The 26,330-nt window shown below is 39.8% G+C and overlaps 2 protein-coding genes across 4 annotated transcripts; both read left to right on the top strand.

Annotated features, from left to right (window-relative positions):
• Positions 1-77: 77 nt before the first annotated feature.
• On the top strand, positions 78-25,620 carry shoc1 (shortage in chiasmata 1). 3 transcript variants are annotated; one of them, XM_027278027.1, is made up of 26 exons: positions 78-243; positions 11,381-11,510; positions 12,593-12,765; positions 12,857-13,019; positions 13,135-13,240; positions 13,317-13,458; positions 13,536-13,637; positions 13,719-13,848; positions 13,983-14,077; positions 14,747-14,965; positions 15,104-15,586; positions 16,040-16,261; positions 16,357-16,551; positions 16,678-16,770; positions 17,097-17,278; positions 17,511-17,583; positions 17,837-17,906; positions 19,126-19,301; positions 19,404-19,509; positions 19,974-20,085; positions 20,339-20,460; positions 20,543-20,630; positions 21,225-21,356; positions 21,493-21,642; positions 21,796-22,555; positions 23,771-25,620. In XM_027278027.1, the coding sequence occupies exons 3-26, from the start codon at positions 12,609-12,611 to the stop codon at positions 23,854-23,856; spliced, it is 4,164 nt and encodes a 1,387-aa protein (XP_027133828.1). In that variant the 5' UTR covers positions 78-243; positions 11,381-11,510; positions 12,593-12,608; the 3' UTR covers positions 23,857-25,620. The 3 variants fall into 3 exon arrangements, with proteins under 3 accessions (XP_027133828.1, XP_027133829.1, XP_027133830.1); XM_027278028.1 differs by lacking the exon at positions 78-243 and adding an exon at positions 2,439-2,546; XM_027278029.1 differs by lacking the exons at positions 78-243; positions 11,381-11,510 and having other exon boundaries at positions 12,649-12,765; positions 12,909-13,019.
• LOC109141461 (uncharacterized) lies at positions 3,497-5,170 on the top strand. Its single transcript, XM_019271803.2, has 2 exons — positions 3,497-4,634; positions 4,815-5,170. Exons 1-2 carry the CDS (start codon positions 3,884-3,886, stop codon positions 5,168-5,170), a joined length of 1,107 nt encoding a protein of 368 aa, XP_019127348.1. The 5' UTR covers positions 3,497-3,883.
• Positions 25,621-26,330: the final 710 nt, after the last annotated feature.

Genomic DNA, 26,330 nt, shown 5'->3' on the forward strand with positions numbered 1-26,330 from the left:
AATGTCTCAACTTTTGATGAATCTTAAGTCTATAAGTCTTTGTGCTATTTTCAATTAAATGTTTTTGTATTTTATTTATATTTTGTTAAACAACAGCTCGCAGTGAACAATAAGGAACTTTTTTCTGTCTCGTTTTCATACACTGTAAATATGAAATCTGGCATTTGACTTCGAAGTTCGTGTACATAACATTTGATCCACACGTAGCTCGACAAAAAGACCGAAATAAAACCCATTTATTATGTAAGTATGATGCTAACCAACACAGTCTGATTATTCAAGATGTATGTGTTCAGCCTGTGTAGTTGAAGCTTTAGTTTCAGCTGAATATTTTAAATAAAAACAAGTTGGCTAAAGACGGTTATCACTTTGCTAGCTTAGCTTGCTAACGCTGCTGTAAAAAGCCACATGAGATTTATTTTATTTGTTTTGTTACAGACGACAAGTAACAACGTGTATTTACTCACGGATGGTTTATTAATTAAATGAGGTACTTTACTTGAGTGTTTAAAATAGTACTAATACCGTAATAATCTAACTAAGTTAATATTTAGATTAATATTACAACACACATTATTATGTCAGTTAAAATAAGATTCACTGGGGGCGCTACTGAGCCTTAAAGGAGTAGGACGTGAGTTTGGAAGCTCCTGTCGATTTCGATTAAAATTGCTTTTCTTCTGCGCTTTTAGGTTTTTTTTTCATTCCTATCGTATTTTGTGTTGGAAAGTTTTACTTTGGACTGCGCGAAATGTCTCGCAATACCCGCAATACCATCCAGACACAGCTGAGGCCTGGTTCGCAAACCGCGACCTCACCTTCAAATAGGCCGCCGACTCCCACAGGTATCGCCGTGGGTGATGCATAGACATATATACATACATAGACATATATACATAGACGCCGCATTGAGCGTGTTGGTCGTTGGTCGTGATACGTCAACGTGTCCGCCATATTGGATAAGGCAGATCTGCCCGTAAACTAATACAAGGAAATGGACTGAACTTCATAAAGCGCCTTTCTACAAAGTTCTTTAAGTTAATGTCCCTTATACACCCATTCACACACACACTAATATATCTGGGAAACAAACAGGCACCGAAAACAACGTATGTAACTTTTAAAGTGATGATTATAAATGTTTACTCCTTATGTAAGCACCAAACCAACGTATGTATTTTTCTAATGCTGAGTGTTTACAGCTACTAATGTGTGTAACACTGTTACTTTGGTGATAAAGAGGGAAAATGGAGACTTAACATTTTGAATCGGGCTCGGAGTAAGAACTAGAGCGGAAGGGCAGATGGGACAGTGAGGGTGGTTCGATATAAAGAGCCGCTAACTTGATACATTCCACCGGGTGCACCTAGATGACAGACAGAGAGGGCACACACCGAGCGGCTCGGTGGGCGCTCGCTCTCTCGCTCTCTCTTCTCTCACACCCCCCCACACACACACATCACAAACACAATAGAATATATATAATGTTGTGTGTGTGTGACCGATTCATCAAAGTGAAATAATATATAGATAATATCTAAAACATTAAAACATAATAGGTTAAATGTCAAACTTGCTAGTGCGTTTATTCAGAAAACCTCATGGTCACGTCTGACATTCTCAGGATCTGGTTTTATAGACACAGATTAAAGTTAAAAAAAATATTTCAATATTTATCACCAGTAACAGTGTTACACACATTAGGCTGATACAACACTCAGCATTAGAAAAATAAATACGTTGGTTTGTGCTTTACATAAGGAGTAAACATTTATAATCATCACTTTAAAAGTTACATACGTTGTTTTTGGTGCCTGTTTGTTTCCCAGATATATTAGTGTGTGTGTGAATGGGTGTATAAGAGACATTAACTTAAAGATCTTTGTAGAAAGGCGCTTTATGAAGTTCAGTCCATTTCCTTGTATCAGTGCTCTGATGAAATCGCCGAGATGAAAATTACTATCAAGTCCCTCACAGCCAACGTTGCCAATGTAACCAGGTTGAAATTATAACTTTACTTTTACATTTGAAAAAGTCACCAAATCCTGATGAACGTTGTTTTCTATATGTTTTAGATGTGTTTTATTGCCTATTTCTATGCCTAAATGTTGTATTCAGACCAGGGCGTTAAGGCCTGTACTGCCACTTTAAGAGGTCGCAGGCCTCTTGTCGTCATCCGGGTGCTTTTCTCAGTTCGCGCCACTTTAGCTGAGAGGAGGTAATGTTACTATTTTGCTCGTCACTTTTAAACATTTATTTCTGTTTTGGACAATGTAAGCCATGTTTTATGTATGTATAAATGTTAGTTTTTAGGTTGTAAACATGCAGTTAATGTGCCAATTGAAGATAAAGCTTGTAAACGGACTTTTTGCAAGTTAAAGTAGACGTGTTTCCACATGCTAGTCTACAGGGTTTTCTGTATGCTTATTTGCTAACAGGAGCTTGAGACCTGTGTGCTGTGTGGAGGAGACTGCATGTTACAGAGCCTCTCAGTCTTCCCCGACCACACCGCCAGGGTAGCCCGGGCGCGGGCTGCATTCAACGAGGTCAGGCACCAACTTCGGGGCATCAAGGGCGTTAATCTAATCTAAATTGTGTTTTTGACCCATTATTGGATCGGTCTAATCCTTGTAATTTGACTCAATCTGCTATGTCTGAAACATTCTCAGATTTCATGAAACAAAATGGTCTCATTGATCCGTGGAGATCTCGTAACCCTTCTGTTAAAAACATTTCTTTCTTCTCTTAGGTACACCTTTCATACTCTAGAATTGATTATTTTTTTATTGATAGTACTCTTGTACTCTGTAAATTCTTCTGACTATTTAGGTATCGTAATATCTGACCATTCACCTTTGCTATTAGGTATTCAACTTTCTACTTACAAACATAGCCCACCAATTTGGAGATTCAATTCTCTTCTTTTGGCAGATAAAAAATTTTGCGAATTCATTTCAAATTCTATTGACGAATTCTTGTCTTCTTGTCTTTCTTCAATCAAAACAACTCCTCTTCATATTCATTAATATGGGGGACACTTAAATGTTACCTTCGGGGTCAAATTATTTCTTATTTTGCCCTATCTAATAAGAAGATAAATGCTAGGCTTAATGAGCTTACAGCTGCGATTAGTAACCTTGATCAAAGTTATCTTCTGAACCCTTCTCCTGAACTACTCAAGCAGCGTCTTGATTTGCAAGCTGAATTTGACCTCATTTCAACTAAAGAGGCAGAGTGCTTGTTACTACGCACCCGTGGCTCATATTACGAATATGGCGACAAGGCAAGTCATTTACTGGCACATCAGTTAAGACGTCAAGCCACCTCCCATTTGATACCCAGTATTAAAAACACTCATGGCGCTATTATTACAGATCCATTGGAAATTAATGCTACTTTTAAATCATTTTACTCTTCATTGTATAAATCTGAATTTCTTACAGACAATATTAGAATGAATGAATTTCTTCAGAACCTTTCGAACCCTGTTCAGGGTTCGTACGGTCATGAAAAACCTGGAAAAGTTTTGGAATTTTAAAATTAAATTTCCAGGCCCTGGAAAAGTTATGGAAAAAAGTATTTTGCCCGAAAGTTTTGGAAAAGTCATGGAAATTAATTTAATGTTTCGCCGATTATCTGATTTAATGTGCCCGGTAACGAAATGTTAACTAAATTGCCACGAGTTGACTTTTAAATGTCTCAAATGCAGTCCGCATATGCCCGTTGACTGCCAAACCCTGTGTTGCCAGATTGGGTAGTTTCCCTAGTTTCCGCCAGGCGGATCTTGAACATTTTGAGGGCTGGAAATCTTCAGTAATATCTGGCAACCCTGCTCGGCGCGCTAGTGCTGCAACGGCTGGATGATGGCGTGACATGATTTAGTATGCCGGGAAAGTGTAGCTTTAATAGTGCGTGGCTTTCAAAAGAAAGCTACCAACAGTGGCTGGCAAGGGATGGCGACCAAGGACGTGCCCGGTGCAAGTTTTGCATGAAAAGTTTTGATGTGTCTAATATGGGCGAGGCAGCACTTGTTAGCCACCTAAAAGGCAAGAAACACCAGGTGCTAGCCTCAGCTACGAACAGATTAGCAATAACTGACTTCATGACCACGGTCACAACAGAGAGGCCATCTACCAGTAGCGTCGTCTTGTCAGCAGCAACAAAGCAATCGACAATCAGTTCTGATTCAAAAAACGAAGTCCTGAAAGCTGAAATATTGTGGGCGCTGAAAGTAATGAATTCACACTACTCGTTTAAATCGTCCGAAGACACAAGCAAGCTTTTCGGCGCAATGTTCCCAGATAGCGAGATTGCGAAGAGATTCGCCTGTGGAGAGAGAAAGTGTGCGTACATGTGTACATTTGGGATTGCTCCTCATTTCAAAAAGCTGCTACTGTCAGAGGTGTCGAGCCAAACGACGTATGTCATGTTGTTCGACGAGAGCTTAAACCACCATTTGCAGTCTAAACAAATGGATTTGCACGTAAGGTTATGGGACGGAGCAGAGGTGAAGACAAAATACATCGGCTCGGAATTCCTGGGGCATTCCACTGCAATCGATCTTGTTGAGAAAATTAGCAACGCGCTGGCCGAGACAGGTGTGAAGAACCTCATCCAGCTGTCCATGGACGGCCCTAATGTTAATTGGAAAGCGTTTTCCCTGCTTCAAAAAGAGATGCAGAAGCAAGTGGACAGATCGCTGCTGAACATTGGCTCCTGCGGTTTGCACATACTTCACAACTCATTCAGAGAGGGATGCAAGACTACTGGCTGGGACATCGAGCACACCCTGTCATCCCTTTACTGGTTATTCCACGATTGTCCGGCCCGCCACGAAGATTTTGTCACAGCCACTGGATGCAGCACTGTGATGCTGAAATTCTGTAAGCATCGCTGGCTTGAAAACGTGACCGTGACTGACCGAGCTCTGAAGCTTTGGCCTTACGTCCAGATCTACGTAGAGAGGGTACTTCGAGGCGAACTTCCGAATCCAAAGACCAAATCTTTTGAGACAGTGAAGAACAGTACCAAGGATTGTCTGTTCATCCCAAAAGTGATGATCTTCAACAGCATCGCGAGAGAGATCACCCCTTTCCTTACACTTTACCAGACGGATAAGCCGATGCTCCCCTTCCCTGAGCGAGGATATGCTTCAGCTGATGAAAGGTAGGAATCTTCATTTTTGTTGTAATCAGGGCCGGTCCTAGCTATGGGCAATGTGGGCGGCCGCCCAGGGCGCATTCTCCGTGGGGGGCGCACGAACGCCCGAAAAAGCAAAAAACCTCGGTAATTTTCGATACCGCTCATTAAGTTAGCGTAGCGGGCGCCCCGGGAGCGGGGTGTTGACAAGGCAGAGGGGGGCGTCGGACATCCCGGGGCGCACGGCGCATCCAGGGGCGCACGGGCGGCCGTTAGGGCGCACGAGAAAATATTCGCCTCGGGGGGGGGGGGCAAATGTGGCCAGGACCGGCGCTGGTTGTAATGCATGCGTGCGTGTGTGGATAATTCCTGATTTAGCGATCTATCTGTGTGTGTGTGGATAATTCCTGATTTAGCGATCTATCTGTGTGTGTGTGGATAATTCCTGATTTAGCGATCTATCTTTGTGTGTGTGGATAATTCCTGATTTAGCGATCTATCTTTGTGTGTGTGTGTAGTTTTTATAATGTCTCAAAGTAAATCAGATGGACCAATGGGTTTACTCCTTAACACTAAATTTAATCTAGGCCTTGTTCATTGCTATGTTTTAATGTGGCTCTAAGACTAAAGTTTGTATGAATAATGTTGCTGCATAGTGTCATGCAAACTTGTTGATGGCAATGACACTTGATAAAGTCTATAGGGAGAAAAGTCTGCCTCCTAATGGACAGTAAATGTAACTGAATTGTTTTGATTTGTACTGTTTTGACTTACGTTTTAAATACTGTTATAAATGATCAGTAATTGTATTTAGCAAGGCAATGGGTTGTTGTTGTTGTTATCATTCCAGTTTGTGTGTTTTAACTTTTATTGATGCCAGATGTAATTTGATTTAGCGCCATCATTTTTCTCTGTCTTTGTAGTAGTCGGTATATTTACTTATGTCTATTCATTTATTATTTACAGGACTAATTGGGCGATTCTGCAATGACAAATCTCTGAAGGATGTTACATCAGTCATGAAGCTTCTGCATATCCCTTTCGAGGACAAAAGCCTGCATAAGGATACCAATAAAACCAACCTGGGTTTCTCAGCGGAAGCCTGTCTTAACCAGCTGAGATCAGACAAAAAGGTGTCGGAGAGGGAAGCACTGGAGCTGAAGAAAGAATGTAAAACATTCTTGATTACCACACTCTCAAAGCTCCAGAGCAAGGCTCCTGTGAATCATCAGTTGGTGAGGAGCATGCAGTGCCTTGACCCCAGGCGCATGGCGTCATCAAAAGAGGCGTGTCTGGTGCAAATGAAAAGAATGCTCCACCACCTTGTGGAGGCCAACCACATTGAGGAGTCAATATGTGATGATGTTCTCCGTGATTTCGCAAACTTCTGTGACTTCGCGGCCCTTCAAGCAACTTTCAGAGAATTTGACCCCAAGACAGACAGAGTGGACACTCTGCTGTATGAGACGATGGGAACCAGCAAATCCTTTGCCAATGTGTGGCATGTCGTCAAGATGCTGCTTGTCCTATCTCACGGGCAGGCCAGTGTTGAGAGAGGCTTCTCAATTAACAAAGAGTTGGTGGTTGAAAACCAGAAGGAGGCCTCTTTGATTGCTCAGAGACTGATCGTTGGCCACGTCCGATCTGTTGGTGGGGTTACAAATGTGGCCATCACTAAAGAGCTTTTGCTTTCTGTTGCTGGAGCCAGACAGCGATACCACAGTTTCCTTGATGACCAAAAGAGAGCCAGTGTGAAGGAAATGGGTGCGCAAAAAAGAAAAGCTCTTGGAGATGAGCTGGATGAACTGAAAAAGAAAAGGAACAGAGTAAAGGAGGACATTGGCGCGTTGGAAAAGTCAGCCAAAAATTTCGCTGACAAAGCTGAATCCACAGGCAATCTGACATTTATTGCCAAATCGAACAGTTTGCGTCGCACTGCGAAGGACAAGAGGGCTTCCCTTGAAGAAATTGAAAAGCAAATCGACCAAAAGGTTGCTGAGATGAAGGACAAATAGTTCTGTTCAATGCATACAAGTGTGCAAGTGCTACGAGGTACCCCCCACTCACACACTGTCAACATCACACTCAACAGCAGAACACCAGGTACCACACACACACAGACACACACACCATCAACATGGCTTTCAACAGCCAAACACCAGGCACCACATGCGCACGCACACACAAACACATACACAATCAACATGGCTTTCAACAGCCGAACACCAGGTACAAAACACAAAAACACACACTCACACAGATACAGGTCTCTCACACACACCATCAACATGGCATTCAACAGCAGAACACCAGGTACCACACACACACGCCCACACACACACAACATAGCACTTCAACATGGCACTTAACAGCAGAACATCATCTACCATAATCTCTCTCTCTCTCACACTCACACTCACACACACGCGCGTGCACAGTTGTAGAATCGTACTGTGCCGTGTAGGTTTTAAGGATTTGATGGGATTTTTTTGTTGTTTGAAACGCCTAGTTTGTAATAGGTAGCCATTTGTTAATCTTGTGTTCTCTGAATTTGGATGTCTCCATTAGTTTTTGCTTAAATTTATTGGAAAAGGATGGACATTTGACTTCAGATTTTTTGCAGTCTATTTTCATTGTTGATATTCAGTGTAGGGCCCTGATGACCTTGCTGCATTTGAATGTAAATGTTGTTGAAGAAATAAATACACTTGTTCTCAATGTTCTCTACACTTCATTTCCGCATTTACGATATCATGATATCATTTTTGCGTGTCTTAGTGCCGATGTGCACTACGACAATTATGGTTATGGATAATCTGTGAAAGGTTTTGGAAAAGTCATGGAAAAGTTATGGAAAAAAACTAGTGAAAAAGTGTATGAACCCTGCCTGTTATTGATAGTACTTCTAGGCAATTGGACTCTTCATTCTCCCTTGAAGAAGTATGAAATGCTATTAAAGCTATGCAGTCTAACAAAGCCCCAGGCCGGGTGGGTTTCCGATTGAATTTTTATTAGTAAATTGGCACCACTACTTCTAGCCGTATTCATTGAATCCTTAGAAAGTGGTTCATTACCTCCAACTTTGACACAAGCCACTATAGCGTAGCGCTCCTTCTCGAAAAGAACAAGGATCCAACCTCCTGCAGTTCCTACAGACCATTATCTCTGCTTAATGCTGATGTAAAGGTGTTGGCTAAAGTGACTGCATCTCGTTTAGAGAAAGTGCTTCCATGTATTATATCTGAGGAGCAAAATGGTTTTATAAAGGGTCGTCAATTGTTTTTTAATACCTGTATGCTTTTCATTATAATTTACTCAAAACATTCGGCGGTACTTCCTGAACTTGTCATTTCTTTAGATGTTGAAAAAGCATTTGATAGGGTAGAGTGGGAGTACTTGTTTGCAGTTTTAAAGAAATTCAGATTTGGTGATACATTTATTTCTTGGATTCATCTTCTGTATTCGTCCCCTAAAGCCAGTGTCCATACTAATGATGTTTATCCTGATTACTTTGCTCTTGGTTGTGGAACTCGCCAAGGTTGTCCTTTATCACCTTTGCTCTTCACCATCGCTATCGAGCCTCTGTCTATTACATTAAAATCTTCTCCCTTAGTCAAAGGAATCACCCGTAATGAAACTGAATATAAATTGTCGCTATATGCGGATGATCTGTTGCTGTATATAACTGATCCTTCATTCTCTATTCCTGCTTTTTTAAGTATTCTGGAGAACTTCGGCACCTTTTCTGCAGCATGTGTTCTTCAGCAGTCAGATTTACCTTTTCAGTTTAGTCTATCGGGGTTCAAATACCTAGGTATTAACGTGACTCGTTCCCTATCTGGCCTTGCACCAGCTAATTTCACTCCCCTTATCTCAAAGATTACATCTGATATTCAAAGATGGGGCAACCCCCCTCTTTCATTAATCGGCAAGATTAATGTTGTTAAAATGAATATCTTACCAAAATTTCTATTTTTATTCCAGTCAATTCCTATTTTTCTACCTAAATTACCCCCTCTAAGCTGAAGATATCACCCAAAAGTTTTATCCCTCCATTTTCCCATTGAGGGTAGGTGACAGGTCTCCCCCCAATCAGCAAACCTTTATTATTAAAGATTGGAGAGTGCAGGTGCCATCTGCAAGAATTATCAGAAACCCTTTCCACTGAGCACCTAAATATTTTTTTTTATTTACTGGACAAGATAATTTGTTCTTTTATTTGGGGCGGGAAGCCACAGAGAGTAAATCTTTACTGCAGACTGAGTGGAGGACTTGCATTACCTAATTTTCAAGCCTATTATTGGGCTGTTCACATCCATAAACTTTGCTACTGGTTAAAATCTTTTGGATCCTCTTGGTGTAAATTGGAACTATCATCCTGTAGGGGATCTTCTATACATGCTCTGCTTTGTTCTTCTCTACCTACAAAACCCTCTTTATATACTGATAATCCAGTGGTTCTTAACACACTTAAAGTCTGGTTTCAAATTTAAATTTGTAGCTGCATCCTCTTCTAGTCCATTTATTTCCTCCATTACTTTCAGACTCAACATTTTCAATGTGGCATGACAAGGGTATTACACAATTCAAACATTTATATGTAGATTGTGTATTTGATAATTTTGCCAATTTGTCTTCCCGTTACGGCCTCCCTCTTATTCATCTATTTCGTTATTTTTAATTTCGCAGTTTTGTTACTAAGTGCTTTCCTAATTTCCCCTCTTTACAACCAGAACAGCACTGGGAAACACTGTTATCATTTACTCCTCATCACAGAGGAATAATTTCTAAGTTGTATGATATTATTTTGGCTTTTAACAACCACTCAAATGACAAACTTAAGTGTACAGGGGAAGGGGAACTGGGAATACAAATACATGACGAGTCCTGGGAACAAACCACTTCTTGGGCACGTCTTGGACTTATTCAATTTAAGGTTTTACACAGGGTGCATTTCTCCAAGGCTAGGCTGTCTATACTATATCCGGACGTGGAAGACAAATATGATAAATGCCATGACTCTCCCTGTCACCTCAGCCACATATTTTTTCTTTGTCCTGATCTGAAAGTTTTTTGGGCGGGTTATATTATTATTATGTCGACTGTTCTTGGTTTAAATCTCCAACCTTGCCCTCTGATCGCTATATTTGGGATTCCTAACCCCTAACTTGTACTCAACTCTACACAAAAGGATATTATAGCTTTCACATACTTGCTTTCAAGACGTTTATTATTGTTGAATTGGAAGTCTGCTAAATATCCTTCTAGCGCCCAGGGCTTAAAGACATGGTTTTTTTTAATGCTTGAGAAAATTAAATATACATTGAGAGGATGCACAGCCAAATTCTTCCATAAATGGCAATCCCTTTATTTCCCATTTCACTAATTTAGAGGTACTACCTGATTGAATCTTTGTATTTCAATGTTGTATATTTTAAATTGCATAAATAACTAGTAATATGTGTGTTGGCCAGGAACGGAATTGGGACGTGGTTGGGAGGTGTTCTCTGTTCTTTTGTTTTTTCTTTCTTTTTTCACTGCACTCTGTAATTTTATTCAATTATTTTCCTCAATTTCACCAGTGTTTTTGTTAATTTTCGTTTGTAGGACTGTTTACACATGCATATATGTAAAAAAGTTTAAAAGAAAAAGGATAACTGTATATCTGTAATTGGAAGTATCTTATCTTACTTGTTAATAAAAATAATCTGAAAAAAAAATAAAGATTCATTGATGATGGGGGTAAATTCAGAAGCTTTCCAGCAGTTAAGAAAAAATAATTCAATTTAACCAAACCTTCATCAGCTGCAACATTAAAGTGATTTACACATGAATGAATCAGTAATTATAATCCAATATATATTAATCAGTAATGGGCCTTACTCCATAATGACTGAATGAATACTTTTACTTTTGTACACTGTGGTATTGTTATTTTGACTTGAATAAAAGGTCTGAAGACTTTTTCTCTAAAGACTTATTTGATTAATTTATTTAAAGTTTCCTCTTGAGGGGATAGTTTAACATGACATAACAATTTTCTTTTATGTGCTTATGTTTGTTTGTGATGTTCACAGGTCTCAAACTGACAGCTGTTTTCCTGCCCAGATTTTCTCTGCTCACAGATATAAAGCCCTCGACTATGTCTTTGAAATGAGAGATGTTTTTTCAGTTATCACTGAACAGTAATGCTACCATGTCTAGCCTCCCATTTTCATGTCTCGTTCTGTGTTTGTATCAGACCACCACCAGCCTGAACGTATTGACGAACTTGCTGGCACTGCCAGCACCTTACTTCACTGATACCAGTGACCTGTACCTCCACAGTGGCAAGCTGCCTGAAGAAACCTACAGGACGCCGTGGGTCAGAGGTATACAAGTGGCTTAACTACGGTCATATAACCATTAAGCTGAGTGAAATGCGGCCTGCTTTGGCATGTTTGATGTGTCGATAAACAAGTGTTTCTATTTAATTTCAACACAATATAAGTCCCTTATAGACTAACTACATCATCTGTGAGAAAAGGAAGTGTCCTTTTTAAGTGTTTGAGTTTAATGCTATTATATATGTTTGTGAAGATTTTCTTAGCAACCACTGCTTGACTCTTTGAGGAAGACGAATCTTGACCCGCCAGGCGGGCATACAGAGCCATCAGTGGGTTAACATACCTTTATTATTATTATTATTATTTACATATTTAATTTACATTTAATTTAGTTCAGAGTGTGGTGATAATTTTCTGGGAGAGCGTTGACCAGCAGTTATGCATCGTCTGACTTTACCAGCAGAGAGCGCGAGAACGAGATCACGCACTGGATAAACTGATAAACCGTTACTGTGTGGCGAACTGACAATAATATGATATTTTTGCTCTTTGCAGAACAAAGATAAAAAACTTCAAATTAAATGTATAGTGGAGGACAGTTTCATTCTGCACCAAGCTACACTTACTTACAAACATTTACATAATTATTTGGCTCTTTGGTTTAATTTAATATAACATCTGCTCTTGTAACATTGTCTATATGGCATAGACTGAGGGAGAAGTAGGTAAATAGGTCCCCTTTTTAGCAGTAACACACAGTGGAAATAGTCCACTACAAATAGAAAGCCTGCATTCAATACAAAAAACTTAGAGGCATGTAAGTATTAACAGCAGAAAAATGTGATGAACTGCATGTTTATTATAGCCACACTGCACTCCTATATGGCCTCACAAAAATGGCAATATACCCTCTATGAGATCAACAGAATTTTTTTTTGATATATTAACTTTTTTTGCACTTGTTATAGGAAAGGTGATCTCCTCCTGCAAACTCTTTGTCAGCGGTTCTTTGCTTGATGACCTAAGAGAAAAAAAAATAGAGTTCTGACTTTTTCAAAGTCTCACTGTGCATCATTTTATTGTAATTGTGTTTTATTGTTTGTAATTTTAATATTTATATATTGCAGATTTGATGTGAGTGAGATGAAGGGAGATGGGGAGGTGATACCGAGCTCTAATCCTGACTCACTGCAAGATCTAGACCTGGATGAGCATGTTTGCCCGTTCAATGATGATCCGTGTCAGGAATCATTTTTCAAGTGGACGCGTGACCAGATGACGTCTGGAAATAGGAACAAAGGTCACTGAAGCACCTGAAGAATATCTGTCTGTGTTTCATGATTACCTGTTTGGACTGTGACACTGATCATCTTTCTAACCTTCTGTCAAAGATCTCCTCTTGCCAGAAGAGCTCATAGTTATTGACTACCTGCCACAATTTAGGAGACATTTACCCACACTGAAAGCCAAACTGTCCAGGCTTAGGACCCTTCCTGTGGCCGACCCTCTGCTAAGCTCAATGGGGGATACCATCTCTGAGGACACCGTATTCAGGTGTTTATGTTCACCCTGAAATGTGTCTCACAGTTTTGTGGTCAAAGTAGTTGTTGAATTTAAAAATTATTGAGAAAGAGAAGAACGTTTATTTACTTTTCTTTACCTGTTTCAGGCATTGTGCATTTTATCAGAAACCTCCTGAAGTGAACACCAGTGACATTCAGACGGGTGCAAACATCGATGAAGAGTTTGGTAAAGAGTCACTGGTGAAGGAAGAGGTAGATAAATATAATAAATGGCAAATCATTTTCTTGTGTATGAAATGACTTAAACATTGATATTTTCCCTCTGTAGTCTCTGCTGTTGCCAGTCGTAGTGGACACTGTGAAGCTAAGCCGCGAAAACTGCTCTGCTTTTTTGAGCATTCGCAGTCGTATGAATGTTGCTCCTGAACATCTGGATGAGCAACCTTCAGTTCTGGATGTGCTTCATAGAGGTGAAGCCAAGATAAGAGGATTTGAAGATAAACAAAGATGGACAAATCAGTATTTACATTTGCCACTTTTCTTTCAGTTTCACATGCAGATAAACTTGTCTCGGTGGACATTTCCCAGTATGAAATACCAGAGGAGCCCAACAAGATGAACGGAGGCCTGATAGAGTCAGAGTTGGCAGGTAAAAGTTAGAGAGACCAAACACAGAGTGAAAAAAAAGGTGTTGGTGGTTGGTAGCTTTGATGTGCTTTCTTCTTCTAAGGACGTATGATGCTTCCAACCGAATTGGAGCTGGACGTGACTTTGACGTCGACTCCCAAAACCAGGCAAACCCAAATCTGTCTGTCCACGTGTGGACTGCAGAAGGAAGAGCTGTCACCGCTCCGCAGACGGTGAGTGATGATGCAGCTCACCATGTGCTCCATCTCCTAATACATCAGTACTAGTTACTAAATAACCTATTCAGATAGTCACCACATCAAATTTACTGTGTGTTTATCCTGTACTATTAATGATTGTCATGTAGATCTTTGGTGTCAGTGAGAGCTCGGAGAAAGATGGAGGCAGCACTTTGGAAGGCAGAGAAGCATACAGCCTTTGTGGTGCACTTCCTGTTGGCAGGTAACTACAAGGTCTAGTTTTAAAGTTTAAAGTGTGTGTAATATCAACTCCACAATAAAAGTCAGACCACAGTGGACATAAAATGACACCAATAAGCTACATGAATACTCCATGTCACAACAGCACTTCTGAAGAAGACTAATAAACAACACACAGACGTATTCTACACACACAAGATTGAAAGTTGTTGTGCTTTGTCCTCGGGCTGTTGTAAGTTTTCCAAACCACCAGATGTCATTGTGACTCCCCAAAGTTTCATCAGGCTCCTATCGCTACTTGTCATCGAAAACATTTGTACAAGGATTTGTGTGGCTTTGTGGGAGCTTTCCAAACTCTCAAACTGGAGACAATTTTGCTTTACAAACTAGTTAGGAGTGTGAAGGACAGGAGCATTTACAGTACCACACGGTGCAGGACTAAAAGTCAGGATGTCTCTGCTTCTGATTAGCCCTGTTATTCAGGATAATTCTGATAGTGTGCTTTAGCTTTTTCTCAAAAGAAAATTGTTTGTTAGTGCATTTTTTTTATTTACAGTATCGGCTTTACAGTATTAGTTTAAATCACAAAATGTTGACAAGTACTGTTTGAAATGCTTTTAAGAGTTTATAGTTACAGAGATCAGCAGTACAAATAAATTCTCCTGGATGAATCTCCTGTATTTTCTTTCAGTGCCTCAAATATGTGAACCAGCCGTCAGCTTCCAGCCTCTGTCTGAAGCCTTGAAAGTCATGAAGTTAGAGAAACAGAGCTTTGTCGGTGTTGGTGACGAGCTGCAGGTGAATTTGTGCAGCAACTGTATGTTCACAGAGAACATGAGGTCTGAGCTTCACTCCACTAAGCAGGAAGACATGGAAGAGTTCAAAAAACTGTCACTTGAACATGAGGAGCGTGAGTAGTCTGGTATTTTTTACAGGGTGAATCAGGAATACATAAAACATAAATGTATATATATTTCTTTTCACAGCATGTGGAGCTGAACAATTAGTCAGTTACTTATCTGATAGTATCTTTGTCCTTCCATCTCAGTCGCAGTAGGATCCATCCTGATGAATCCCACGAACAAAACTGAGTTGCCTCACTCGAAATCTGAAACTGCTGCGTGTCATGCTGAAGCTACTACAGACGAAACCTTTCTTCGAAGAGAAACAGTTGCTGAAACGTGCAAGAACACCTTCCTGATGCACTCTGTCAACACGGACAATAAGGACGTAAAATCTGCAAAACCTGCTGCTGCCACCAGAGATGAAGTTTTAGATGAGACATTTTCAGAAATTGAAGCCGTGTTGTCTGCTCATAAGATCGACACAGGTAGAGATGACTGTAAGACAGAGCAGAGTGCCCACACTCTCGGACTGGCTGTGTCCTCTAGACTGAATATCAGGGACAATCACAGTCAGCTGCTTACGAGACGTCCACCAGAGGAGGACCCAGACCCTCTGTCCATCTTCATGATACTAAGATCTCAGCAGAGGGCTCCAACACTTGCGACCTTATCCAACACTGAGCCAGGTAGACTGGTGCTGCTGCTGTGCCTTAACTCCTTTAGGTTCCTGCAGCTGACAACTGACAAAAAATGATGAATTAAATACTAGTAGCATAGGTCTATAGGTAACCTAAATTAAATAGATTCCATTGAGATACTGTCACATAAACTTACCTGGATGTTTTACTTTTTCTTTACATTTAGATAAATAGGAATATGTGCCGTCTACCATTGAAATTACAATATGTGGGATTTGATTTTCTTTGGTGCCATCTGGTGGTCATATCAATGTGAATCATGAAAATGATTTTATAACACACAGTTTCATATTGATAAAGAAATCAGTCCAAAAAATAATTGGTAGATTTATCAAGAATAGAAATAATTTAAGTAAGTTCAAAATACTTCACTTTGATACCTGACTGACATGACCTGTTCATGTCACATGCTGTAAACTTGTCTCATCCTCTTTTTATCAGCACCACAGGTGGACCATCGAACACCTGAGCTGCAGCCTCCTCCGGAGCAGATGCAAAGTTTAGACAGGACGCCAACGTATACGAGTGGTGCTGTGTCAGGAAATGTTACCAGAGAGCAGAAAGCAGCTTTTCAGTCAGCAGTTCAACTCACCAGTCATCAGGACAGTCAGTCAGTGCCTCTGAACAAACAGGACAGCAGAGTAATACGAGTCCAAGCTACTGGTGTGACACTTTCACAGCAAAAGAGAATGACGGAAAAGATAGTTTAGACTGTATTTGAAGCTTGTTTTTTAAAAACCTTTTGTGCTGCTTTACAGACAGCCAGCAGCGTGCTTACTGTGAGCTGCTGGCCTTCGCTCAGCCACATTTGAGCTCTGCCAGACAGCTTGGGCTCAACTTCTTGGTCTGGGGGGACTTGAGCTCTCTAGCCCCAGACCAAACGCACTTCCTCCTCAAGCAGCAGGAGAAGGCACTCTGCAGGACACATGCACAGAGCGCAAAGCTGGTCAAAGGTACAAAACGTCATTTCATAATGCAGAAACACATTTGCACAAGCTTATTTGTGGCTTGCCACTGTACATTGTAGTACCGAGATATTAGTGCAGTAAAGCACATTACTGGCCTTGTGTTGCATGCAGATCAGCAACTGCTTTTCAACCAGACGGCTTTGATTCATGTGCTGGTGACATTCAAAGAGCTGCTGCTGAAGTGCGACCTCAGTACTGCATTGGGTCAGTATAAACCTAGTAATTATTTCTGTAGTTAAGATTTGAATATTCACGAGTAAATAAATAATATTTGGTCATAATTTATTAAGGGTTTAAGAGGATGGTGTGATTTTATTAGATTTGATTGACAACTACACAAGTGTCATTACATTAATTTCAAACTAGTTACTAAAAGCGAAATGCCTCATGTGAATAAACCAAAAGTGTTTGACTTTGGCAGAAAGGCTGAGATTTTCATGTTTGTGATCCATTGGTGTGCATTTAAACAAAGTAACTGTATCAAACATACCATCTTGTGGTATTTACGGCCTTCTCCTTACACACCGAAGCGTACCTGACCCAGGCAGCTACGGTGTGTGCAGAGCAGAATCTGGAGCAGCTGGTGAAGAGGCTGCAGCTCATCCTCTACCTCGGTAACAAAAACCAGGAGTCGAACTTCAAACTGCTGGAGCTGCAGCAGCTGCTGGCTGCATGGCTGCACAGCAAGAAAGGAAAGAACACCACAGAGAAAGTCAGTGTTCACAACGAGAGGAAGAAATTGTAGTTCTTTGATTTGCATATTTCATTGTATACAAAATCTTAAGTTGAGCTATTGTTTTGTTCCATTTCATTGTAAATCATTAATAATCTACTGAGACAGTCCAAATGTTTTACCATTTACTCATGTTCAGTTTTCACAGCGTCCGAAATGTTTTAATGCTTATTTGCTTGCTGTGATCGTGGTTGATGTGTCTTTTCTGTAGATTCTCGTCATAATATCAGCTGACTGTGACAAAAACAGATCTATGATCATCAAAAGTTTGAGCCAGGTGACCGGTGAGCAACTCTTGATCCTCTTCAGCAATTTCACTAATCCACTCATCAATGACATCACAGATTAACTGAATACAGCTGTGGAAACAAGTGGAGGATAGTTTTAGTGACCTGACTTCATTTTTCTATTTTCACTTGGAATATTTCTGGAATCCAAACTCACCAAATGCAAAGCCAAAGCAAAAGTTAGTTAACACTCCTTGTAATAATAGTAGTATGTATACAAGTACATGATCATAAATGAAGTATTTTTCAGATGCTGCTGTAACTGCAGTTTGCCCTGAGGAGAACAAGACAAAGTTGAATGGTGCCAGAGTCGTCAGCAGGTAAAAACGTGCAGAAGTTTGTTAGTATTTTTGTATTTGTTTACAAACATATTTCAGTGCATTCCTCGTAAATCCCATCCAGAATTTTGGCGGTTATTTAATATCTTGGCACTAATAAAAGATACACACCAAATAATTTTTAACAGTCAGAGCTGTTTCTTGCTATATGCAGACTATGCGGAGGCATAGGGCCCCGCAGCCACCAGGGGGCCCCCAAGCTGCAAGTTCAGCCTCAATTTATTTTGGGAGAATTAAAAGTGCCTGTATTTAATTGTAGCCAACTCATTTGTTGTGTGAAACACATATAACCTATAAAAAGGCTTATAAGACTTACTACTCAATACTAAGCTGTTATGATAGGGAAGCTGTGACTTGTGTTAGTGGGGTAATCAGCTATTAAACTGCAGCATAACTATTATTCTTATTGTTGGTTTGTTTTCACTTTGTTTCCACTTTAAAATAGATTCTGGTTCAAGGTCATTTTGCTTTTGCTGATTTCTGTTGATCATGTGCAGTGGCCTCAAACGTTACACTCGTAGTTCTCCATTCCACAATCACAGAAACAGATCCAAAATGGTGCTGAAGGGGTTGCAGTGTTACATGTAAATGTCTCTTAGTATTATTCTTACTAGTTTCTTGTTTTTTATTGTTTGCACATTGATATACATTACGTTTACGTTTATTAGGGACCATGTACAATTAAAACATAAATGTTGCCATCTCATGCATTGTACCAGAGTTAGCCTCAGGCTAATTTACATCCGCAGTCCCTTTATATGGATGCTGGTCCATTGTATATTTATTCATTTAAGTGAGTTAAATTTCTTTTTTACTGTTTTGGATTGGTGGGGAGAGTTTTTATGTTCTGTCACCTTGTTTTCCAAGTTTACCATAAACATTTTTCAGGAACATTTATTAATGTACTGAAGCCTGTTTTCCTCTTAAAGTGTAACATATTGTTGAATCACCACAGATCATCTGAAAAGCTTTAAAATCTATCCCTCAGAGGTTTGACAATATAGTGACCCAAAACACATGGAAATGGTCATGTTAACAGTATTTGTTAGTTTGTCAATGTATCATCAAGAGTACAAGAGCAGGAGTACTTTTGCATACTGGAGTAAACGGTAATTGTTTTGCCGTGCTAAAGGAAATATTTCAGCTGCTATGTATTATGTTAAACAAAGTGTTATTTTCACACTCCCATCCTGTTCACCAGCATGCGCAGCAGTGTGTGTGTGGTGGTGTGTGAGCAGCATGTAGGCCCGGACTTCCCCTGGAACAGTTTCTCTCTGGTGGTAGAGTACGACCATCCAGGCCAGTCACCATGGGCCACAGTCTGCAGAGAGAGGAGCATCAGTCACCTCACCTTCGACACAATCATCTCTGACACTGGTCAACTGGCACCAGATATTTATATAGTTATTCACACTATTGTACAGTGATGTGTAATATGATTAGTTTTTTCTCTAAATGTGTTTTTTTTTTCCCTTAAAGAGAGGGAAACAGTCTCATGGTGCTTGGAGGACAATGTGCCGTATGTGTTGTTTGTGACGGAGGGGCTTCTCAAGTATCCACGGCTGGTACAGACACTGGAGTCAGGGTACATTTTCACATTCATCTAGTCTGATTACATCATATCCAGCTCATAAGAATGACAAATACCGGGGCGTTGTTTAGCTCAGTTGGTAGAGCAGCCACCCCATGTACAAAGCCTCAGTCCTTAACGCAGCGGCCCAGGGTTTGAATCCAACCTGCGGCCCTTTGCTGCATGTCATTCCCCTTAACTCTGTCCCCACATTCCTTTCATTTCTTTTTTCTTTTCTCTGATTAATCATTTAAGTCTTTAAAATACCAGAAAATAGTGGAAAATGCCCATGTGAAGTCCCTTCACATTTGAGAGGCTGGACACAGAGAATAATTATAACTATTAAATCAATCATTGAAATTGTTGTCGATTAACTCGATTAAACAACTACACTACTAGATGCCACTGAATCATACTGTACACAGTGCTCTGTTATAAGCCATATGGTGAAATGTGTCTGTGTATGTGTTACGTTACAGGTATAACATAACTCTGCTGGAGAGGAGTCACTGCCCGTCCTTGCAGAAGGTCGGAGGAACCCATCACTACTCTGTGATCACAGTGGATGAAAGCACCGCTGTTATCATTCAGGTACGAGGGAAAACAACATGTGCTGCATCCTTTTATGTGTAACTACCTCAAAATAACATACAGTACACTGGAGAAAACTTTGACTTTTTGACTTTGTGTTTAATAATTCTTGCGTTGAAAGGGGACCAAATACACAAATTCAGTATGATGATAAATTTCTTCCATGTTTCTGTCTCCCTCTACTGAGCTTGCTTGGTATTGCATGGAAATGCTAAAAAATACACACAAATACTCACTGTGTGTGTGTGTGCAGGAAGAGGACGAACTGTGTCAGGGGCGAGCCAGTGAGGTAGTAGCGATGAGGCTGACTGCTCTCTCTCTGCAATACAGCTCTTGTTGGCTCATCCTGCACTGCCCAGACACCCAGGGAGGAGGGTCAGTGTCCGTACGCACACACACAAACACACACACACATAAAAAGTCTCACTATCTCTGCTTCTGTCTGTGTGATGGACAGATTTTCCAGCGAAGCCTTCAGTCATTTGGCGCTGGTTTATTCGTCTCTGGTGCTGTTCCGCATGAAGTCAGAGGATCTAAACGTGAAGGTGGAACCCAACATTTATTATCATTTATAATAAAAACATGCATTTATCGTTTATTTTTCTTTCGATTGTTCATTTTTTAAAACTCTACGTCATTGGTGCAGTAACTAAGTACATTATTCAAGTAATGTACTGAAGTACAGGTATGAGGTACTTTACATCTACAGCAGAAAAATGCAATGTACAGCAATAATATTAATCCAAAAACAGCGTAATAGTACAACTCTGACAGGGACCTTTACTTGTGATACTTTTAATTCTGCTGATTATATTTTCATTACTTTACTCCACTAAAATTTAGAATGCAGGACTACTTATTTATTGTTGAGTATATTTACAGTGTGGTATTAGTACTTTTACTTATAGTTTAAGGTTTTGAATGCTTCTTCCACTGTACTGCCTTCCTGTCCAAAGATATCAACAAAGACAGAAAGGCCACCAGTCAAATGCTGGTAAAAGTTCACCATATAATTTGCCTGGTCTATTTTATGTTACTGGTATAAATAGTTAGTCCATTGCTCAACAAACAGAGTAAATTATGGTGGTGGGCAAAATAACAGTCCAAGCCACTTAGTCTTACTCTGCTGTGTTTGGCAGGTGCTGATTGTGTCTGAGCTGATGGAAATAGCCAAGTGGATCAGACAGATCTGCTTCCGCAGCCTGATGGCTAATGACAGGGACGCTCTCGACTACCTGGACAGAGACTGGCTGAGTGTGTCTCCCTCAGAGGTGAGGGACGTTATATAGATTAGTCTAGTATTTGGTTGAGAGGGCTCCTGCTGTGGCTCCAACTTCAGTTTTTTTATTCATACCATTAAAAAAATATTAACTGATGACTCTTGTTTTTGTTTGTTTTTCTCTCCAGGAGGAAAAGTGTCTGTTGCAGTTCCCATGTATCAACCCTCTGGTTAGTCAGCTAATGCTAAGGAGGGCACCATCCTTCCGGTGGCTCTTAGGGGTCTCTCTATCTCAGCTGAAGGAACTGCTGCCTGAGGTGCCACAGAAAGTCCTTGAGGTGCTTCGAGATACACCTGCAACAGTGATTGCATTAATGCAGATCTTATTAGTCCGTTAAAAGTACTCCACATAAAAACAGACTTCGAAATATGACTTCAAAATATGGTAAAATTAAATCTTTCAACACTTGCCCCTCTTCTCCTGATTTTAGATGTTCAGCGACACCACCTCCCTGTACCCTCAGACCACAGACCCAAACCAGCCAGAGAATCAGACAGCCATCACTGAGGCAAACCAACAAGCCAGCCCACCAAACAGCCTATGGTCCACCACTTCTGCCCTCAAGCACATGAGCTCTGAACCACAACTAGAACCCCCTTTCAACCCCCATCAACTATTCTGTAGTGACCACAACACCAGCTTTCTGTTTAGAGCTAATCGCACCGTTTGTGATCCAGACGCGATGGTGCAGGATGCCAACAAAGATTTCACGCTCGACCTGAGTTCTTTCTTTGGCAGCCAAGATCTTCACCTCCAGAAGAGCAGGGACAACAGTGATCCATGGAAAGGGGATGACAGAGGCAGAGAGGGGGTGATGTTCTCGGGGTGGAGAGGCAGATCTGGAGTAACGGGAGGTGTTATTGAGAGAGGAAATGATGAGTGCATACAGAGGGCCCCAGTTAAGCTTGACAGTCTGTTCAAGCTGGACTCTATATTCAGTTACAGCCCCATCCGGCAGCAGCCAGAGTACATGTCCACTTACTCTGCAGTCCACAGTGACCTCATGCATCACCGCATTTCCTACTGTGGGAGCCCTCAGATGGAGGTCATGCTGTCAGGTCGCAGCCAAAGCAGCAACCACTGCCTCACCAACAGTGTAGAGACGACAGTTTCAGCTAACTATGGCTCCAAATGCTGGATAGGAAAAGAGAGGAAGAGGAGTGGCGAGGATGCAGGTTTGGTTGGAACAGGTGAATTATTTTGTTTACAGGTGTGTTTCTATCCATCCGTTCTGCAATTAGGACATTGCAACTGTCCTCAAATTAATACAAGAACCAAACATCAAGAGTTGAGGTTTGACTGCCACTCTTTTTATTAACAGTAACAGTCTGGACACACCTTTCTACATTGTAGATTAACACTAAAGACGTGAAATAACACATGCATTTATTATTATAGTATACAGAAATGTAAATAAAGCAAAATATGTTTTATATTTAAGATGCTTCAAACCAGACAGTTTTACTTTGATGACAGCTGGTAAAGTGTGGCTAGAAATTTGAATGAATCACCTCCTGTGTCACCTCCTCCTCCATGCTTTACCATGGGAACCACACATGCAGATACCACCCATTCAGGTTCTCTGCGTCTCACATAGACACAGTAGTGAAACAAGAAATGTCAAATTTGGACTCATCAGACCAAAGTACAGATGTCCTACAGATGAAACAGTTCTCTTCTTGTTGTTGGTCTCCCTCAGTAAGTCTCAGAGTTTTTGGTACTGCACTTGAAGACACATTCAAAGTTCTTGAAAATTTCCAGATTGACTGACCTTCATGTCTTAAAGTAATGATGGACTGTTGTTTTTCTTTACTTAGTCGAGCAGTTCTACATCCATAATATGAAACTCGAATAGGGCTTTTCACTGTAAACAAGTGCTACTACAATACAATTAATGGTCTGAGACGCATTGAGAAGGCGAGAAATTCTACAAATTAACGTGGTGACGACCTCATGAAGCCGATAAAGAGAATGGCAGAAGTGTGCAAAGCTGGCATCAAAGCAAAAGAAAAATCTAAAATATGTTTTGCTTTGCTTACGCATATTTCACGTTATTTCATAGTTTTGATGTTTCAGTTTTAATACATTATATAGAAAGTAATACTAATAAAGAAAAATCATTACGTGAGAAGGCATGTCAGAACATTTGTTTGGTACTCCACGTCATCTCGTTTCTCCCTCTGCTACAATAGTTAATGACACCCGACTGGAGAATTAATGCCCCCATCTGTATCTTATGCACTCAACTTCTATTATTCACATGGAAATGGATGGAAAGGTTAATTTGCAAGGTCCTTTTGCAGATGTTTCATTTGGAATGAAACCTGACTTATATCTATTTTTATTGTATCTTTTTTTGAATGCTTTATTTAACAGATTGAGATACTTCTTTTGTTGGTTTGCAGTGTTGACACCACTGAAGAAAGGGAGGTTAAGCTACGAGAAGGTGCCCGGCAGAAGTGATGGACAGACGAGGCTTAAATTATTTTAGGCTTTGTTGCCTGTTTGGCAGTTATTAATTTAAAAATTCAAGTTTAGCTTCAGAGTTTGTATTCAAATTAACTAACTTACGCTTTGAGATGATTTGATTGCAAAAAGTTTACATTACAAGCTGAGTTTGCTGTTTTTTATTCTATATTTATGAATAATTTTGTCTGTTTAAAACAGCTGGTTGCTGGTGGGAAAAGCAGGTACTTGAATTAAAGTAAAGCACAATTGTTGCTAAACAATTAATATGAATTTTATCCAGTCAAATATTTTAATAAAAGTCTCATTTTACTAATATTTGAAAATATTTTGTGGGTGTTTATTATTGTTTGACTTGTTTTTCATTAAATCAAACAATGAACATCTTGCACCCTGTAACTCCTGTTATTTATAACTGGTAAGTTGTAAATAGGCCTTCATTGAAGTTGTAATTGTTGAAAACATAAATAAAATACACTTAAGAAACCTTTTATGTGCTTACAACTACATTATAATGTTTACATAATTTTATTCTAAGTAATAAGAGGGGGTGTTTCTAATTTCTTTTTAGAAAATAACATCAAGATTACAACTGTGTGCACATTTTATTTTTGTTTTGTGTTTTCCCCATACTGGGCATGCTCAGTAGTGAAAAACAAATTGTGATTTATGGTTGGAGGAGTGGGATCGGGGGTCTTTCCCAGCTAAACTGATAAAGCTTCTCATTTTAACAGCTCCAATGGTGGGGCTATTTTTTTTTTCTTTTCTTTTTTTCATTTAGTGAAGCAATCCCCTTATCATCGTCTCTCAGCATGTGGAGAGAGTGCTTATCTTCACGAGCCAGCAGAGTGAAGCCAGCTCCCTTAGGAATGATCCCCAGACAAAGACGACCCCTGGGGACATCGACTCCAAGCCTCCCTGCCTCTGGACAGCCATATCCAGCACTGGCTAGCCACCATCAATAACCTGCCAGTTTTTTTTAAACATCTCTCTCTTTCTCTGTCTGTCTCTCTGGCCTCTGCGTTCTAACAAGCAGTGGACAAACAAAGAGACAGACTAAATGGTTTGTTTTTTAATGGCGTAGGAACAAAAGCTGTGGTGGTAGGATGGTCGAAGGAGTCCCCACACGAAGGCTAGGTAAATAGCAGCGTAATGGTGCAGTAATTGCTCCTGACTATACTTTAGCCCTAGACTGAATGGGAGGGTAGATATATTGTGGGAATTAACAGGCTGTTTAAACCGAAGCCACCCTTTTACATTTTGCTCTGACTGCAGCTGTAAAGGTCACACAGCTTTTATCTTTAATCACAGGCAGCAGTTAACTCTGTCACCTGTGTTTCCTCTCCTCTGTAAATAAGCAGAAAGAGAGGGCCCTGTGATCCACTGCATTTCTTTATCATTAGATCTGCCGATGAATCTTACATTAACTCGTTTTGAGGAATTGACGATGGGGCTTGCAAGCAGGAGAGCAACTGACACCATATTTACTTTATTAAACTGGGTGCCAACTTTTACTAATTTTAGAAAAAATGCATGGATTCATTAAGGGAAACTCAGACATGTTTCCACTCTTTTGATCCACCTGCATACAAAACGAGTTCACATTATGTAGTTCAAATTCTTGAAACTTTGTTTAACCAAATAACTGTACTTCCTTTTCCCACACAAGATGGAACAGTCTCATACAATTTATACTTCATCATGTCAAAGTGAAAATACACAACATATATCCTAACATGTAACTGGTGTGTGACAAATGCTATTCTTCAGATGCATCTATCTGTACCTTAGTTATGCTCATATCCTTAGTTTTCAGATTTAACCTACTTTTTCCTTCCTTCTTATTATTTAATTATCTATTAATTTACCTGCATGATTTATTTTTCTCTTGTGTCTATTTCTTTATCGCATATGTTCAATACTGTTCAATCCTTATATATATTCTGTTTAATATCTATGAAAGTAAAGGAATATATTTCTATTATTATTATTATTATTATTGTTATTATTATTATTATTATTATTCTTTTATAGAGATGAAAATAACTACTGACATATGTATTATGTTCTGTGGCTCAATAAAAATATTTGAAACACAAAATATCAGACAATATACACACAGCTGTGGTCTTGATTTGACTTGAAATAAATTAAAGAACAGAAAAGCTTTTTTAAAATTGCAAGAATTCAACAGATTTTTTTTTTTTTTTTTTTTTTTTTTTTTTTTTTAATTTCTGTTTTAATTTGGAGGTAAACAGTAAGAAAAACCAGGGATGGGCATATTTAGGTACGAGTTTAAGCGATTGCCCATTATCTCTGTTTTTAATTTGGAGTAAACAGATGAAAACCAGGGATGGGCATATTTGGGTCGTACGATGTTAAGCGCTTTTGCCCATTATCTCTGTTTTTAATTTGGAGTAAACAGATGAAAACCAGGGTTGGGCATATTTGGGTACGATGTTAAGCGATTGCCCATTATCTCTGTTTTTAATTTGGAGT

The sequence above is a fragment of the Larimichthys crocea genome, chromosome III (assembly GCF_000972845.2).
Source record: "Larimichthys crocea isolate SSNF chromosome III, L_crocea_2.0, whole genome shotgun sequence".
NCBI classification, from domain to species: Eukaryota; Metazoa; Chordata; class Actinopteri; family Sciaenidae; genus Larimichthys; species Larimichthys crocea.

Coding starts and splice junctions, on each gene's coding strand:
- LOC109141461 (XM_019271803.2), top strand. CDS start 3,884: ATGCCGGGAAAGTGTAGCTTTAATAGTGCGTGGCTTTCAAAAGAAAGC. Junction 4,635..4,814: donor CCAGCTGTCCATGGACGGCC/CTAATGTTAATT, acceptor ACTGGTTATTCC/ACGATTGTCCGGCCCGCCAC.
- shoc1 (XM_027278027.1), top strand. CDS start 12,609: ATGAAGGGAGATGGGGAGGTGATACCGAGCTCTAATCCTGACTCACTG. Junction 13,241..13,316: donor AGTCACTGGTGAAGGAAGAG/GTAGATAAATAT, acceptor TTCCCTCTGTAG/TCTCTGCTGTTGCCAGTCGT. Junction 20,631..21,224: donor CAGAGGATCTAAACGTGAAG/GTGGAACCCAAC, acceptor TGTGTTTGGCAG/GTGCTGATTGTGTCTGAGCT.